This window comes from Diadema antillarum, unplaced genomic scaffold (genome assembly GCF_040938485.1).
Source record: "Diadema antillarum isolate AM-2024a unplaced genomic scaffold, OU_Dant_1.0 seq00001279_RagTag, whole genome shotgun sequence".
Taxonomy (NCBI): domain Eukaryota; kingdom Metazoa; phylum Echinodermata; class Echinoidea; order Diadematoida; family Diadematidae; genus Diadema; species Diadema antillarum.
The window spans coordinates 1,174,783-1,194,067 of record NW_027272059.1 but is presented as its reverse complement, the minus strand read 5'-3'; the positions used below and the strand labels follow the sequence as shown (position 1 = coordinate 1,194,067).

At 37.0% G+C, this 19,285-nt stretch overlaps 1 protein-coding gene across 1 annotated transcript; it reads left to right on the top strand.

The window, feature by feature from the left end:
- Positions 1-356: 356 nt before the first annotated feature.
- On the top strand, positions 357-13,061 carry LOC139745624 (acetyl-coenzyme A synthetase 2-like, mitochondrial; the record flags this gene model as incomplete). The annotated part of the gene is made up of 10 exons (XM_071656026.1): positions 357-509; positions 1,179-1,326; positions 2,030-2,167; positions 6,090-6,182; positions 7,180-7,289; positions 8,813-8,939; positions 9,376-9,503; positions 9,884-9,947; positions 11,858-11,979; positions 12,803-13,061. Coding segments are annotated over 10 exons (1,263 nt in total), but the record flags the coding sequence as incomplete, so codon positions are not given.
- Positions 13,062-19,285: the final 6,224 nt, after the last annotated feature.

The following is a 19,285-nucleotide window of genomic DNA, read 5'->3' as shown; positions in this document are numbered from 1 at the left end:
ACACTATACCATCCCTTTAACTATTGTATCATAGGTATTTTGTGTCATTTTGTCATATGAAGTTGTAGTACACAGGCAATGGACTTTAAATCCATTGTCAACAGATGTTTCTCTGTAGACCTTGGAAGTGGAAGAATTTGAAATACGAAGGGGGGATCCTGAAGTATGCTTTCCTGAATACTCTGAATACTGTGTGACTGCTGTTGAACATTAGCATCAGTTTATCAGATGGAGATATTTACTATTGCCAGTAAATCTTAGTCAACTGTTTTGGTAACATTGTTTGACGAAAGTAATATCAGTTGTGAAAACATCTCTTGACAGTGAACTGATATGTTGTGATTTTATTTTGTCAGGCGATGGCTGCGGAGTCCACAGAGTGTGAACCTGAGGTCCTTAGTAGTGAGGATCTCCTCTTTATGCTCTACACCTCAGGGTCTACTGGTTCCCCCAAGGGACTCTCTCACTCACAGGCAGGCTACCTCCTATATGCAACACTCACACACAAGGTAGGACAGGGTCTTCAACTTGGGAGGAGGGGGTGGGTGGGAGAGGGGGGTATCTTCCTTCTCCGGAGTTGATGATATGGTCTATGGTTGCATGTTTTGTGTTTTGTCTCCATTGTTCTTGCAGTAGATGAAGCAAGTACATCATTGTGCAGGGTTTTTGTTTGTTTTTGTTTTGCTTTATTTCAGGGTACAATAGGATATTCAATAATGAGGGTTCTTTTTGTTGGGGGGGGGGGGAGGGGGGAAGGGGGGGAAGGGGGAAGGGGGGGTCAGGCAGGAAGATCTCAGGAACTGTGTCTCCCATTAAATGGAAGAAATATTAGGTTTCAAGGAAGGCAAATTGTCTCTCAACAGTAAGTACTGTTTAATTCTCCCATGCTAAACATATATAACAAGCATTGTAGATATCACTAACAGTATTACATTGCAATTTTAATACATTATTTCAGCGTAATCTTTCTGTGTATCTCATTCATATTAACTCATTAAGTCCTAAATGGCAGGACTTTAAGGATATGGAAACACAAATTCTTTTTTTTTTCTTTAGTAGTTTTTGTGACTATGCTTTTTGTGGTCTTAGAATGTGAACTGAAATGTTATCCCAACTTCGAATGAGGCTGTCCAATTGCAGCAAGTTGTCCATTCATTTATTCCCCCCCCCCCCCACAGTTTGTATTTGACTACCAACCTGGAGATGTGTATGCCTGTGTAGCAGACATTGGATGGATTACAGGTCACAGCTATGTGGTCTATGGTCCACTCAGTAATGGTGCCACAACAGTCTTGTTTGAAAGCACCCCAACTTATCCAGATCCTGGTGAGCAAAAACTGGTTCAAGTCAATCAGAAATTATGTGCTTTTAAAAACTAGTTATTACATGGTTTAAATGAGGTTGAAATGATTGACATATCTTGCTTTGTGATTGCTTTACTTTAGCCATTAGCTATTAATCCTATATGATAAGATTATACTGACAAAAATTATTGTAAAACATCATCATTAAAATCATACGATGTTTATCTGTAGAGTAAAAATATCTAATTTCTTTATTTTTAAGCAGAAAATTGGGTATGATAGGCGAGGGATGTAATGTTTGAGGCACATTGTTACTGTTTGGTTTGACTTATGGTGTGATAGATTAATAAGTCATATCAAGTCTTATAAAATCAGTTGAAATAGACTGGTGAGCTGATATAGTCAAGTGAGAATGATAAGGGCATTAAGTTGCTACTTAACCCATAGTGTTCGAGGCAACTTAGCGCCCTTCTCATCCTCAGCCGACGATTATTCAAATGATATCAAGAGATTAAGGATTTAAACTTTGTATGGTGTAAGAAAGTGTATGTTCTTCAGGTTCCTTTTTGCTAATAACTTTGATTCTACATGTGTATTTTGCATATCTTAATCTCTCAGTAATGAGCCAGTCAGACAGACTCTCTTGTCATTGTTTACATTCGTCTCATGCACCTGTTGCAATGTTTATTTTAAAGCATCTATCTCATGGTTTCTTCCCCCATAAGGACGGTACTGGGAGATGGTGGAACGTCTGAGAATAAACCAGATCTACGTCGCTCCAACAGCGGTCAGGCTCCTCCTCAAGTCTGGGGATTCCCACGTCACCAAATACGACCGCTCCACTCTCCGAACCCTGGGATGTGGTGAGTTTTTCCTCTCTGTCTTTCAGCTTAAAGGGAATATGCTCCATGAGAGGTAGTTATTTGAAGAAAAAATGTGTCATCACATGAACAGATTATGAATATTTAAACATTCTCAATTAAATGATATGAAAGAAATGACTGAAAGCAAATATTTAGAGAATCAGGGAGGTTTTTACTTTCTTGAATAGTTAATAGGACATGAAGAAAAGTTTAGTATTTTTCTTTTTTCTTGGGAGCCATGGCAGCTCTATGTCATGATGCAACCTGACATCTAATAATGTCCTTCTTTGTTTATTTTATTTCTCATTAATTTCATACTTGGAGACAAAACATATTCGTTGCTCTGTGTAAAGAGAAGACCTATCACTGAAATGTGAAACCTTGATGTCTGTAATAGATAAACTAATGATGTATGGTGTGATGTGTGAGTGATTCTCTCAATACAGTCATACTGGTTTATGTAATAGCACCAGATGAACAGACATAGTAGAGTATTGGTATATAACATTGTAACTTGTGGGATCGTAGGAGATAATGAAAACTAATTCCACCCAGACCTGATCACATCTAAATGGCAATCAAATAAATTCATTGTAGCCACTACTTCATTCATTCATTTGGACAAACACCAACTACTAAATAATTCCCAATATGGTTTCAGGGCACGTCATTCATGCGAGCATGCGTTAATAGACCTTCATGATAGACTGCTGAATAATATCAATAACAATAATCACTCTTTCGGAATTTTTCTTGATCTAACCAAAGCTTTTGATCTGATTAATCATGATATTCTTTTGTACAAATTATCTTACTTTGGAATTACGGGTACAGTGTGGGACTGGTTCCACAGCTATTTAGATGAAAGATACCAATTTATTTTCTACAATAACTGTAGTTCATCATATTCAAGGGTCCCGTGTGGAGTCCCCCAGGGATCCATACTGGGCCCTCTCCTGTTTCTTTTATATATCAATGATTTATGTTATGTATCCTCCTTCTTTAATTTTGTGTTATTTGCTGATGATACCAATATTATTTCCTCTCACAGTGATTTTAAGTACCTTGTCTCTAAAACAAATACTGAGCTTGATAAAGTGTCTGAGTGGTTTGATGCTAATAAATTAATTGTTAATTACGAAAAGACAAGCGTTATGTATTTTCGTAAACCCACAATATCTCATGTCTTAGATGAAGTTAAAGTCAAGATGAATAATGTTCAATTATGTATATCAACATCAGTTAAATTTCTAGGTATTATACTTGATGAAAAATTAAAATTTAACGAACACCGTTTTTTGATTTGTAACAAAGTTTCCAAAAATATTGGTATATTATGCAAGTTACGTACTACGCTCCCTGAAAAGCAGCTATTTATGTTGTATAATTCTCTTGTCCTCCCATATTTACAGTATTGCACCATTACATGGGCAAATGCTGGTGTTACTCATTTAGATCCCATACACAAATTGCAAAAGAAAGCTCTACGTATATGCTCTAATTCTGCTTATTTTGCCCCTTCTCAGCCTCTATTCTTTCGTTTAAAAACCTTAACAATATATGATATTTATAGATTCAAAATCGCTAATCTAATGTTCTATGTTAATAATAATTTGGCACCAGTTAATATTTTTAATCTATTTCGCCACAATAAAGATGTTCACCAATATAATACTCGCTCACGTCTTAAATTCAATTATCCTGCAGCCAATAGTCACTCCATATTAAAATCTGTTAAGCATACCGGTCCCCGTATCTGGAACAACCTTTCAAATGACATCGCTTCTTGTTCAACCATAACTTCTTTCAAATTTAAATTGAAGAATCTTTTGATTCATACATATAAAGAAAATAACCAAGTTCAATCATTTTATTTGATTTGAATTCCAAAAGAATTTACAATAGTTATAATATATACTCATGAATTTTATTACCAAGAGGAATATATATGCATCATGTATGTGACTGTATTTATGGGGGGGGGGGGGGGGGAGGAGGCGTCGAACTTCACTGGGCTAAGACCTCCTTACTTTTTTTGTCCCCGCCGAACGAGTTCGAGCAGGGGACTATGAAACGGGCTCCGTACGTGTGTGTGTCCGTGTGTCCGTCCGTGTGTCCGTCCGTGTGTCCGTGTGTGCGTCCGTGTGTGATCAAAATCTTCAATTTGCTACTTCTCTGTCATTTATGAGCCAATTTTGATTCTGTTTGCTTTATATGATAGCACTACATGGGAGCTTTGAAACTTCTACACAGAATTTCAGTCGTGACCTTTGACCTTGACCTTTGACCTATATTGTACATTTTGCTACAAAATGCTACTCCTTCGCCATTTCTAACCCGATTTCGATTCCGTTTGCTTTATGTGATGGCACTAGGTATGGGCTTCAAAACTTCTACACAGAATTTTGACCTTTGACTTCTTTGACCTTTGACCTTGATTTTTTGACCTATATTGTACATTTTGCTACAAAATGCTACTCCTTCGCCATTTCTAACCCGATTTCGATTCCGTTTGCTTTATGTGATGGCACTATGTGAGGGCTTCAAAACTTCTACACAGAATTTTGACCTTTGACTTCTTTGACCTTTGACCTTGATTTTTGACCCATATTGTACATTTTGCTACGAAATGCTACTCCTTCGCCATTTTTAACCCGATTTCGATTCCGTTTGCTTTATATGATGGCACTAGTTGATGGCTTTAAAACTTCTACACAGAATTTTGACCTTTGACCTCTTTGACCTTTGACCTTGATTTTCGACCTATATTGTGCATTTTGCTACAGAATGCTACTCCTTCGCCATTTCTAACCCGATTTCGATTCCGTTTGCTTTATGTGATAGCACTAGGTGAGGGCTTCAAAACTTCTGCACAGAATTTTGACCTTTGTCTTCTTTGACCTTTGACCTTGATTTTTGACCTATATTGTACATTGGCTACAAAATGCTACTCCTTCGCCATTTCTAACCCAATTTCGATTCCATTTGCTTTATGTGATGGCACTAGGTGAGGGCTTCAAAACTTCTACACAGAATTTTGACCTTTGACTTCTTTGACCTTTGACCTTGATTTTTTACCTATATTGCACATTTTGTTACAAAATGCTACTTCCGGCGGGGACATATGTTACGCACCGCGTAATTTCTACTTTTCCTTGTTTTTTTTCCATTTCAATGTATAGTATCTTCTGTGTTTTATGTACAATTTCAAACAGTTTATTATTTTACTTCATTTAAAAATTATGTTCACTTCGTCATGTACATGTACATGCATTCTATTTATCATTGTAATCTGGGGGCTTTACGCCTTTTCAAGCAATCGCTTTTTGTAGTCCCCGTTCTCCTCATCAATACTTTTTTTTTGTTTGCTATGTTGATCTCACAATGTATTTGTTTTATGATGATTGAGATGAATAAACGAATTGAATTGAATTGAAACTTCCACTCATTGTCCCACACAGGATTTTGCATGTGATGAGTACCAAGTTATTGGTATTTATCTTTCTATCAGTACTAAATGCTTGTAGTCAGGTCCATCTGCTCATGATATCAAATCAATTTCAGTGTTTTAGCTGATTTAGCGCTCTCTGTGTGCTCTGTACAGCATTGTAGGACAGCCTCTCATACATTCTGATATACTATGCAATCTCATGAAGCATCATTGACTTATTTCAGATTGAAGAATAAAAGACTATCGTATTCAAATTCATAAGTCAGAAGTGTGGAATTTTTGTGAAGGGTTTCTATCTACAGACTGTACCGGTATATCTTTAATTACTGGCATATCCTTATAAGACATCCGCTATTGCATCACACTTCGAAACTTTTTTTTTGTGTGTTTCTGTGTGTGTATATGATTCAAACATGAATTGATTTTTCATTAAAAATGATACCAATCATTGGTGTACCTCTTCCCCTTCAGTTGGAGAACCACTAAACCACGAGGCCTGGGAGTGGTATAACAATGTAGTGGGAGAGGGTCGTTGCTCCCTAGCAGACACATGGTGGCAAACAGGTATGATGTAGGGTATTCCCCCTGTCATCTCAATTTGATTGGACTTGTACAGCAGTGAGTGACAAGAGAAATATTGAGCGTCTCAAACACCTGCATGTACATTGAGGTTTGCAATATTCAAGGTTCAAGCTTGTCAAAAGCTTCCTCATTTTTAAACAGGCTGTGCTGTGAAGCAAGTATCCACTGAATCCAAATTTATGCACATATTATTACAAAGTCTATCTCAGTAGCAGTGGTAGTGAAACGACAGTAATACTGAAGAGTCATTGTGATACCAATGATGTTGCAAATAAATATGATGATAGTTGCCTCATCATCTCTGTAAATACAAATGTATCAACTAAAAACACCTACATTTTGCACAGAGGGTTCCATCATGACTGGTAGAATCAAATTTATTTGAAACTTAGTAGACTACAAAATGGGAATGAAAAATTAGGTAGTTTTTAACTCTTGATAATATGAAATCAAATTTCAAACTTCACTTTTGACACCAAAAAAGTATAGAGTAATTACTCAGATATGATGATGACATTATAACGTAGATCTTTAATGGGCTGGAATTGACCAAAATTCCTAAGAGACTTTGATGTAGCATTCATTGTGTCAGCAGTGATTCATATTTATGTTTTAATAAGCAGCAATTATGATGCCTTACTTAACACTTTGTAATATTGCCATGGAATACAATACATCACATTTGTTAGTGAAGTTATATTGAATATTTTGTTCAGCATTCTGAGAATTACACCAAATTGTCACAGAGCTGCTGCGCAAGATTTTTTTTTTTTTAAATTGATGTGAAGTATTAATCATATACTTGAAGAAATGTTAGAATATGGTTGTGGCTGATAAAACAAATAGGCAAGGGTAGGTATTTCTAAATAATTTGTAATTGTTCAAATTTGGTGCCAAAGCTACTCTGGCAGCACTATAACACCAATGATTTCAAAGACACCAATGGGCAGCATGTTTGTGTTTTTTTACACTCCTATAGAGACGGGAGGTATTTGTATCACACCACGTCCCTCTGCTCCCGGTGCTGAGATAACAGGCGGTCCCATGCGTCCTTTCTTTGGAATTGACCCAGTTCTCATGGATGAACAGGTTGGCACTGACACAGATTTGACTTTTAGCCCTATTCAAATGACTGCATTTTTTTGTGTGTTTGCTCCATTATGCATATCTGAGTTGTTTGATATTGGGAACAATTATCACTCCTGGCGGAGTAGTTGCATTGTGTGGTCAGTCATACCATAGACCTTCAGGTCCATGGTCATACTGAGTGACCAATTGGAGCATACTACATAAAGCAAACAACTATTGGTGAAAACACATCACAAAACCTACTGGCAAAAGCTCCACATGTTGACTTTCCCATAGGCCAAAAAGGTCAGCAATACATTTTGCATTTTGGGCAAAGAAGTCCAATTTGGGGAGTTTTTTTGTTTGTTTTGTTTTTTCATTTCTCGTAAGAGGATTCCTTAACCTCTCCTGGTGTGAAGATTAGAAACATAACAATTATATATAGTTTTCTTCTTTTTATTCATTATGGTTATTTTGTTTTTGTTTTGGACAGATGTGAAATGTGTATAACATCTGAAGAATAATCAGAAGTAGTGTGGATGCACCTAATGAGAAATGCCAAATTTCATTTTAATCTAAATATTCCAATATCATAACAGTTGCTATTGAGTTTTCAGACTTAATTTTGGATGTGTGTGTGTCTTGCACACAGTGCAAAATGTGTTCCGTGTATCAGCAGACCGTTAGTATGAGTAATTTATCACTTTGAATTTTGTCTTTCAAATCTGACCTAGATTCAGAGATCTTATCTTTTGACCTTGTTTGTGATGAAGGCCATATGTCTTTCTGTTACAAAGGGAGGGCTTTTTCATTATAAAAGGTGTACCAAACTACCACAAAAAACACACAAAAAATGCTTTTGACCTAATTTGCAATCATAGATAGATACGTGGAGAGAGAGAGAGAGAGAGAGAGAGAGAGAACTTTCAAATAGCAAAAAAGACTGAAAGCATAGCAGCAGAACTTGTTACAAGCTATCCTAAAAGAAGAGTAGGTTCCATTGTATTTCCAATAGTCATCAGGGCTATTACCATTTACTAGTAGTGCGCAATCTGTGCTTTGTCCACAATTTCCATCTATACAGCAAAATATAAAATATCACAAGAAGTTATTGTGATACATATTGTCATTTTCTAGTTTTTCTAGTGATCTACATCGAACTTACTTATTTTCATTTCATAAACTCCACAATGATTTCAGTGATCGTGATGTAGACACCGTCCATCTCAGTGATGGGTGTATGTTGTCAAGTGCCGCGTGTACCTGTGCATTTTGAGGTTTGCATACACGCACTAAAGCGCAAACTCTGCTCGTCTGGGTGAGGCGCAGTGCAGCTGGAAGCTTATGATGTAAACAAAAAGCTTCTATATCGTGAAAATGGGCAATTTTCAGCATGTGTGTATGGGCGGAAATAAACAACGTGGCAGAGGTCTGCGCTCTCCGGGTGCTTTAATTTCTGGTTTAGTACTTGATAGTGATTGCCACGGCAAATGGAAAATACAGAGTGTGACATGGCATGTTTGGAAATTGACCTTTCTGTACAGGCCCAAGAGATTAAAGGGAATGAGGCGTCTGGAGCCCTTTGCATTAGGAGACCGTGGCCAGGGATGGCAAGGACCATCTACGGCAACCACCAGCGCTACATCGACACATACCTCAAACCATATACAGGTGGGATAGTATTATCACCATCATTATAATTTTATCCAGCAAAATGTATTTATGATTCATAAATTGAAAAACCTGATTACAAAATCTGTCATGGTATATAATCTTTAAGCATGACTCAAAAGAATGCCCCCTTACCCTGCCTTGAAAATGAAAAGGTAATACTTACAGTACAACTGGAAATCTATGTTCTGTAGATTATGTGGTTCATAACATTGAGTTCCAATGTGTTTGATCTGATATGTTTTGTTATGATAGTTTTTATCTCTCATCTTTCCATCCATTTAAGTGCAAATCTTTCAGTAATTCATGTGTAATATTTGATTATGTAATACTTGTGGCAAACAATTTTTACACCAGGTTTTGATCAACAGAAAGTGGTCCCAGATTAAACGTGTTTGTGAATGCACTCTATTGTATTGCTTTCCTTTTTTTTCAGGGTATTACTTCTCTGGTGATGGCGCCGTCAGAGATGAGAAGGGTTACTACCACATCACCGGCCGCATGGATGATGTCATCAATGTCACAGGTCATCGTCTGGGAACGGCAGAAGTCGAAGATGCAATGGTGAGATTATCCAATGTCTAAACACCTACATGTACATCTCAGATAATAATATTTAAAGTTCAGGCTTGTCTCAAGTTCCTCTGTATTTAGACAGGCTGGGCAGTGAGCAAAATAAAACGAGACATTCATAAAATTGGTTGTTGAATGACTTGAAAAGGCCAACTGGCTGCTGTAAACTCAATCTGTCATCAATTCTGGAAATTTGTGCATTCAATTTTCCGGTCACAGTCCTAATAGTGAATAAGACACTGAGAAAATGCTAATGTTTGGAGTAAAAGCTCACTGATAAGTAATTTCTCAATTGTCCATACTGTGTTAAGTATACTATGTTAAAATCCTCTGTCCATGTTTTGTTTTGTTTTTGTTTTTTCTGTGGATAGGATGAACACGTGGCAGTGGCAGAGACTGCTGTGGTTGGTTACCCACATGATATCAAGGGTGAAGGTGAGTTACTCCTACAACACAGGCATTTCAGCCTGGCTAGATCTGTGTGTATTGTGTGTGTGTGTTTTGTTTGCACACTGTCTGTGTCTGTAAGACACCAGCAGTTACTAAATTTAACACCAGGTGTTGCTGACAGCAAGCAAACATGTAGCAGTCAAATTACTGTGTGTGCATGATACTTCCTCCCATGGTTACTGTGGGACCAGTTCAAGGTATGGTCTGCAGCCTGATATGTTGATTCTGCCCCTAGCCTTTAGTTAGTCATTTGAAGCTGTTCATTCCAAAGATGTGATATAAGGAGATAGCATATGGCAGGTTGCAGGGAAGGAAGTTAGCTTCTTGGAGATGGAAGAATGGGACGGTTTGGATTTAAAGACACTCAGTCGTGGCGAGTGGTTTGTGCGGCACGGAGACGAACGCAACACGCTGCCTCCCCCATTCTGTATCAAATGTAGTGACCCCCGAATGAGAATAGCGATGGCTCAATGGGTCAGCGAAAGTACGGTAGGCTACCAGAGGGCTCCCTGTGCTTATCTCCCAACCAAAAATGGCGGTCAAAGCGAGCCACGAGAGCTTCCGAATGGACGCACACTTTCAGTGCGCATGCACATGAAGAGAGGCCGAAAGAGCCACGCGTCTTCTGGCCTCTCTCCTCCAATCACCGCAGCTCGCGGTGACAATATTTGTGTATGATGCGTACACACACACACACACACACGCCGCAGCGTCTTCCGACCTCTCTCCTCCAATCACCGTAGCTCGCGGTGACAATGTTTGTGTATGATGCTTACACACACACGCACACACACACACACTTGTCTCAGTGGTAGCATTGCGCAATTGCATGCACAAACTTCGGTCGTTCGGAGTTTACGTACCATTAGGGATGGCGATCGGCTGCCTTTAAAGGTCAAATGCCTCTTTTGCAGATGTCATGAAACTTTGCATGATTTAAGAATAATGTTTCCCAAAACCGTGTTATTGTGGTAATACACCTCAGAGTTTTCACAGAAATGAGGAGCTAACCATATGTCACTGAAGAATACACTCCCTTTTTGTACCAAATGTAAGATTGGTGTTTTTTTAGGGCTTCTGCACGAGTTCACTGGAAAATTTTCAGTATTGTTATTTTTCTGAGGAATGGTCTAAATTACAACTACAATATACCAGCCTATGAAATGCATGAAATTTCAGGCTTGCAAAAGGGACACACAAACCTTAATAAAACCATTCAGTGCCAAGATTTTAAGAAATCAAAGAAACTTCAAATCACTGAATTTCCTGCTTGTTGATGTCATGAAGCTTTCTGTTAGGCTTGCACCACACTGGCAATATACCATATTAGGAAAATCAAGTTTCACCAGAAGTATATCATCCTTATTCATTTTTGGGTGTCCCTTGACTTATTTGTACACCTCTAATAGCTCCCTGCGATGTACTAATAGCTCCCTGCGATGTACTAAATAGCTCAGTGAGAAATTATTTCCCACTTTCTTCATTGCTATTTTTGTGTTGTAGCTTATGAAAATGTGAAATTTAATAGAAATGCATCTCATATATTCTGTACATTTGCGAGCCTCTTTTATATTCCATGCTCATTTCTAAGATGGTTTGTCACTACTTACATATTTTAATTTATTCCCCCTGTATCTAATTTGAATATCCCTTTAAATATTGTCTGGTTTATTGTAAGATTGAAATCAGCACGTACCTACTATTGTTTGTCATAGAGGCAAATATATCTGTAGTTTTAGTATGTTAGTATGATGCCCCTTGATATGCAAGAGACAGGCTTCTCTTACATAAAGTGTGTAATGTCACAGTTCCTTTGTATTCTGTAAGTCCCAGATATTTAAATGATTCTTTTCCCCCATTTCTATGACCTTTCCAACGTGAACCCGTTTCTGCAGGTGTGTATGCCTATGTCACCCTGAAAGATGATATCTCAGAAAGCGAAGAGCAAATCATATCAGAGCTGAAGGCCATCGTGAGGAAAAAGATTGCTGGCTATGCAGTCCCTGACATCATTCAAGTGAGTGTAGAGTACCATAGTGTGATGTCACAGCCATTCATCACCATGGAAACTGGTTCTAAACAACCTCACCTGGCCCAAATATCTGTGAACACTACTATTGTTGCTAACCATGCTCACACCTGGGGCCCGTTTCATAAAACTTGTCATCAGTGACAACTGTAACATTTCTATGACAAATTTGCTCTCAGCCAATCAGATGCAAGGATTTCAGTAGCTTGTCACGTCTATGACAACTTGTCACTGATAACAAGTTTTATGAAATGGGCCCCTGGTTCTAACGCAAGCTATAACAGAAGACTGTGACATCATCACTTCGGTACTTTATTGGACTATGAGAGATACATTGAATATAGCCTCGTGGCTGCGTACTGCCATGATAATGTTTTGGGGAAAATGAATTTGACTAGTAATTAGAAGATACTGAACTCAAAGTAAAGTCATGGCCATGCATAATGTCCATGTTTGAGCTTTATATTTATCATTGCTCTAATCCATCCAAATGTTGCAATATGTCTAAATAGATGATTAAAGTTTGATGCTCCAAGGATAGACACTATGTGAGATCTCTCATTGAGAAAACGTTTCACCAAAAGGAAAGTGTGTTAACCTCCTTTGTAAGAAAAATATATATTAAAAAAAAAAACATCAGCATCTAGTCATCAGAAGTGTAGTTATTGCTTTAGCTTTAATCATGTCATCTTAGTTATTTGAATGAGACTTGATATCCCTTGTTACAAGTTAATCATAAACTATGAATTTTAAATGAATTGCATCATACATTTTCCCTTGTTTGAACCAACTCAAATTTGTGTGCCAATAGATTACACCCGGATTGCCCAAGACACGCTCCGGCAAAATCATGAGACGCATCTTGAGGAAGGTTTCGGCCGACAGGAGTGACGAGCTTGGAGATGTGTCCACTTTGGCTGACCCCTCTGTGGTCAAGGCCATTGTGGAGAACCATGATAGACTTACCAAGAGAATGAGTGGAACGGCGTAAGGAGAAATACCATCAATTCCTATCTCTCCGTGGGCCCTGGATACAATTCAGGAACTGTCTGAGTCATGTAATGGCGTCTTTCTCTCTTCCTGTACATGTTTTCTCTTTCATTTATAATATAACAAAATCACCAAGTGATTGTGCCTCTGAATTATAAATTCAGTTTATTTTTGATAATTTGCCATAGGTGGAAAGGATGGAAAATGAGACGAGTTTCTCCAGAGATGTATTGTGAAGGCCAATAAATTTGAATAACTGTTTTGTTCTATTTGCAAAGAATTTTTTGCCTTTAAAGTCAAGCGTTGGAAATTATCTTTTAATCCAGTCTTATTTGATTTCTATTCATTGGTCTAAATCATGTCATTGAATTATATTTGGAATGACTACATATTTTGTTAATAACTGAAACTGAATCAATTTGACACACATGTTATGCTTGGGTTGAGCCATAAATGCTTGGTTTGGCTCAAATTTCGGTTGAGCATGCAATGGTATACATGATTGTTAAAAGTGCACTGGCATTGTAGTTTCAACTGAATTTTCAAAACACAAAGACTAGGCAAGGGTCTCTCATTGAATAAAAAAGCGGAGGGGAAGGATTTTTACGTTACTAGAAATGATTAGTTTGGATGTCCAAATATTGAAACGTTTGGCAGTTTGTCTTATGTAACATGTGACCATGACATTGGCATCGTCTTACATGTTGCCTTGTACAAAATGCAAAAATGAGTTCATTTTGGACATAGTGTGCCATGTGGCATTGTTGCTGTAAACAGTAGCTGACACCGTATGATGGTTTAGTCCCACATACAACAGATATGTGTGATGCTCAGTATCTTGGACTCATTATCTCGTTAAGCATCACAGGCATTTAAGGTGTCATGAAGTTTGCATGGACATACTTGAATACAAAACTTCACATCAGGGCTGCTACGAAGTATTGAAACAAAATATGATAGAATCAGGGACTCATCTTCCGAGAACTGCCTGGACAAATTGCTCCAAATTTAATTTCACATGAATTGCATTGTGTCTCATAGTGTCAATTCAACATTGTATCATAGCTTTGTTCATTGTGTTTTTTCTAATGTATTCCACACTCTTTTTCTGCAATTTTTCACAAGTCTCTCCCTTCCTGGACAGAGTAGTAGCCACTGAGTAAGGTTATTGTTTGAAGACTTCCTCACAAACACAGCATTTTATTATGTAATATATTGTAGCAGTGTTGTATGCTGGTTTAAGTACCCAGGTGTATGGGCTGTGGAGAAGAAAATAATAAAAGCATTGCACAAAATATAAGTTCTGTAGAAACAAGGTTTGTAGTGCAGGACAGACTGAAGGACGTGGAAAGTTGACAGTGGTTTTTCGAAATCCAAGAATGACTTGAGTAAGTGGCAGTCCATAGTACAGGTATCATGGCCACAGGGGTTAATAGTACAATGTATGTAGTGTATAGGCTCTTGCTTCATCTACTCTTCCATATAACCATCCCTTATGTTAACCTCTATTGCTTTATTTATTTCAAGACTCCAATAAACAATGGTAGTTTACTCCAGTGAAAGACATACTAACTGGCAAGCAATATTACAACTGAACCTCTAGGAGTTTGCCTTAGTAATAGAATCGGTCACATGTATAGCACAATCGGCTTCTTAGGTGTCCATGGTAAGCAGCACAGACAAGGTTTCAATATTGTGAAAAACTTCAAAATATCTTGTAAGTTTTACAAATCTAGTCGAAAAATGATTGTCTAATGAACATTTTGTCTGACGTGAGCAAGTGTCAGATGTAGCTAGAGATGATTAGATAATACATGTCATCCTTTTGTATTTCCACGTTTTCTTCTTTTCATTTTAGATATTTACATGTATGCTGCATGGAGTACCTCAGGTTTGAACTGAAAGCTTTTATTCTAAAGAGAGAGTCTACCTTTAGTTTTTAGACTTTATTGAAATATATTATGGATGCTTCAAACAAGTAACTACAAAAAAAAAAAAAAGAGTTTTTGCATAGTATGGTCTGCATTGCCATTTAATACAGTGCATTTTCAGGAATCTTGAAGATTGTTATTCAGAGACTAACAAGTCATAATTTGCAAAAGTTGGATCGCAATTGTAGTACATGTTTAGTACGCCAACGTTCAAAGTGTACCATGTAGCATGTATAAAGAATTCTGAATAGAAACTGACAATTTCTGCTGACATTCGTCATTGGTTAGTTGGTAGGTGTTACCTGTACGTCTGCAGAACTTTGTTTCGGCCATGCAGGATATTCACCATGCAATCATGTTTATAGACAACGTATGACTTTACAGGTCAGTAGAATAATGTTTGGAATCAGTGGTGTATGGTATGCACCTGTAACACTGAAGATTTTACTGCACACATTATTTATTTCAGGCATACCCTAAGTCTGCAGGAATAGCCCAAACTGTGTTTAGTTATCAGATGTTTCCGACTTGCAGGTAGACACTATTTGTCGCTTTTCTGTTTTCATAATCGTTGTTACACTTTGTAAACCTGCATGTTACATGCTAATTGCTTAGAATGAACAATATGGCTCATTGTTAGAGAAAAGGAAATTATGTTAGGATGCAGATAATCTCTTACACACAGACACACATGCACTTGTACATTGACGAACACCCCAGAGCATTGATTTGGCCAATACACAATTTCTGCCCAAGTCAAAGTGACCACTGTCAACAAGTATTGTTCATGTCAGAGTTCATTTTGGAGGACTTGTTGTTGGTGTTGTTGTTGAATGAACACCATTTTTTTTTTTTTTTTTTTGGGGGGGGGGAGGAGTTTCTGTTTTTTGGTGTTGTTTTTTTTTTGCAACATGATCAAGCAAATAGGCCTATATTCTTAGTTTATGAAAGCAATGTGAGGAATGTACAAAATTCAGAGACACTAGTGATGTGACTCACATGTGATTGTAGCTGTATTACCCACCGTTTCATTGATGTCATTGTTGGACAAGGTGTTGGTTTTAGGTCTCAGAACTTAATGTGTACAGTATTGATGTCGGATGATAGTCTAGGTTGTTCTGCATGTTCATCATTGAGGGAAATAAAACTGAAAGGTAACTGAAATGGTATGTAATGTGCTCCCCCTTCCTCCTACTGGAAAAATTGTGACTTCTTTGCAGAGAACAATCATTTAGAGAAGTTGGTTTCCTATTGTCAGCATATTTTGGTTGTATCATAAAAAGGAGTGTTTACCTCTCTCATGCCTTCTACATTTTTAAATACATCATGTTTTCATGGTTCAAAGATTATGACATTGTCAAATATTTAGTATTTCAATTACAAATACAGGCAAACCCATTTTAACAAATATGCATACAAGATTTTTGTTAATATGAGAGGATTTTACTGGTAAAATTGTGATTATTTCCTTTATCTACTTATCAATTCCAAAGGGATTGCATTATAATGATAAAAATTCTAGCTGCTCTGACTATCTTGTTATAACAGGTTTGCCTGTATTTAGTTGTGTGTTGTAGTGTTAGCAATCTAGTCATGTGTGAGCTTGTGTTTATATATCCATTCTTCAATGAAGGTCTATCAGGTGACAAATTGTTGGGGTTATTTTCCAAAGGCAAGTTTGTTTTGGTTTGGGTTTTTTTCACTGCAGGTGTAAGGAAATAATGTTTCTGTCAAGTAGGATTTTGAAAAAGAATCAAAAAGGTAAAGCATTTTATCATGACTGAAAAAAAAAAGTTTGTTCATGGATGGATTTTTAAATCTAATTGTGGCACTTGAGGTATCTATTATTTGTCAATTTATGTCAGTTTCATTTTTTCAAAGCAAGGTGTAAGGGTGTACTGTATAGCTATGTTGAATGTTTTCATCTTCTATCATCTAAAGGGTCTTGGGTCTTCTATTTTGTGTGTGTGTGTGTGTTTTTTTTTTTTGGGGGGGGGTTGTAGGTTTTATTTGGTACTATGTATTGGTGATAATTTTATTTGACAAAATGGGATAGTATGAAGAGGAAGAAGATCTTCTTTGTATGAATGTAATTTTTCATATTCTGATACATGTCATGAAATGTTGTCACCAAACATTTGATTTCTCACTGAAGGTCACATGACTTCGTGTCTAGAGTCTTGCGCACAATATTATACCAAATGAAGTACAATTGTATTTACTATCAGGTGACGGATTTTTTTTTTTTGTGAGAGTATGCTGTGAATTATATATCATGTATAACATTTTCTTCACTGAAATATTACATTTATCTCTCATAAGATGTCTTGCAGGTTCATTCTCTTCTATAGGAATTTATATCTGCCTTCATTACCATTTGATCTTCAACATATCAATCCTCGGCATTTTCAGTTTATCCTGTTATATGAAAGATATGAAACATGACGTCGTGTATACAAAAATTGTACAATTAAAAGGAAAAAGCCAAAATTTGAGTAATTCATCAAAGTAAGACAGACTACAGAAACATGATGAGAGCCATGTCTCTCTATCTGGGTAGTAGTTGGTAATATTTCATGTTATCAAAACCAGCTTGTGAGTGGAAAGGGACTCACTCTAGCCAGTGGTGGATCCAGGGGGAGCACACCAGGTGCCCCCCCCTTTATTATTATTTTTTGTTAAAACAAAAGAAAAAATGGGGGGGGGGGGTGTGCGCCCCCCCCCCTTAATTTTGTAAAGGCGCCCCCTCTTTACGGAATTCTTGGATCCACCCCTGCTAGCAATGAAGAGACAAAATCTAGGAGTAAAAAGAAACAAAGTTGTAAGTGATTGAAAATGAAATGGGTCCATCAAGCTTTATTTTTGCACTGCATTATAAGAAGAAACAGGTGCTTTGAAGCACAAACTGATTGAAGCACAAAGAAATGGCGACTTCTGAGCAATGCAATGCACTGTTATTTTTACACGTATTGTAAATGCTGGAATTTTATATGTATTTTGATTCACTAGGCACTTTGATGTCGATACGCTTGTGTTAATTGCTGTGAAATGGTTTTTATGTCATTCAGTGTTTATGATGAACTAGTGAAATGTTTTCAAGTAGCAAACTTCTGGAAAAAAAAAACCTGACTTGTATAGATGCATGCTATGTACAGCTCACTCTAAGGTCTAAGAAACACACAGAAATTTTGCTTAGTGTGTGTGTTTTTTTGTATATTTGTTTGTTTTTTAAGTCAGTGTCTTTAGTCAGTCCAAAAACTAGTCCCACAACTACTTGCTTTGCAGTTTTCATTTTTCATGACTTTGAAGAAAATTGGTCACAACTGAAGATGATTATGACTAGACAAAACAACAGTTACTCACATTAGCAGTTTCTTGACTGGTCTGGGTAGTTAGTGATAAAAAAAAAGATAATCATGACTTGTTGTTCATCAACCATCATTTCGTGCTATTTCTTTGACAAAAATGCAATAAAGTTTTATATACATATTCTTCAAATATGCTGTACAGGGGATTTTGTGTGTTGAATTTGTTTCATATCACCAGGATGTTTTGTCAGTAGAGAAAATAAAACACATGGACATATTTTTGAGAATCCTTATACATCCAGGCTACATTTTCGTGGACTGTGTGTTACTTTCATACCACCTTAATTTGCAAAGTGATTTCACTTTGATGTAGTGGAGTGGCATAGCTTGAAAAAGTAAAGGTATTGTGCATTTTTTGATAAAGGCACCAAATTTCACGTGTATGTAGACTTTGTCATTCTAAACAATTTCTGATATTGCAAATACTGATATTGCAAATACTGCCCTCAATGGCTGTGGCAGCCATTTTGAAAATGACCACCAAATGAAACAATTGTCTATTACTTTTGGAACAATTTTGAAACATTTTAAGAAAAAAAGAAGGTCCAAATGTCGTTTTTCTAATTTCATTGAATGTCTGGTGATACCTAATCCCCCAAACTGAATTTCTAAAACGAAAAAATCACTATAATGAAGTGCGCCCTCTATGGGAAAATATTGAAAGTGTAAAGGTTCAACAGCTTATTAATTATTTTTGATGTCCTGAAGCAAAGAAAGCATTAATAATGTGGCATAGCTGAACAAATGTGTGCATTTTATGATAAAAGCACCAAATTTCGTACACAGGCTGACAATTACATCGAAAATCAATTTAGATATTGGGCCATCCTAAGTTACGCCCTCAACAGCCAAAAATGCCGTTTTTGCATTAAAATTGTCTAATTTCAGAAGGGAAAATCAATAGGATTTTTGCAAACAAGTGGGAAAGTACATTCAAAATGAATGTAGATATTTGTTCATGACAAATGGAGCCCTCAACGACCATGACAGGCATTTTCAAAATGG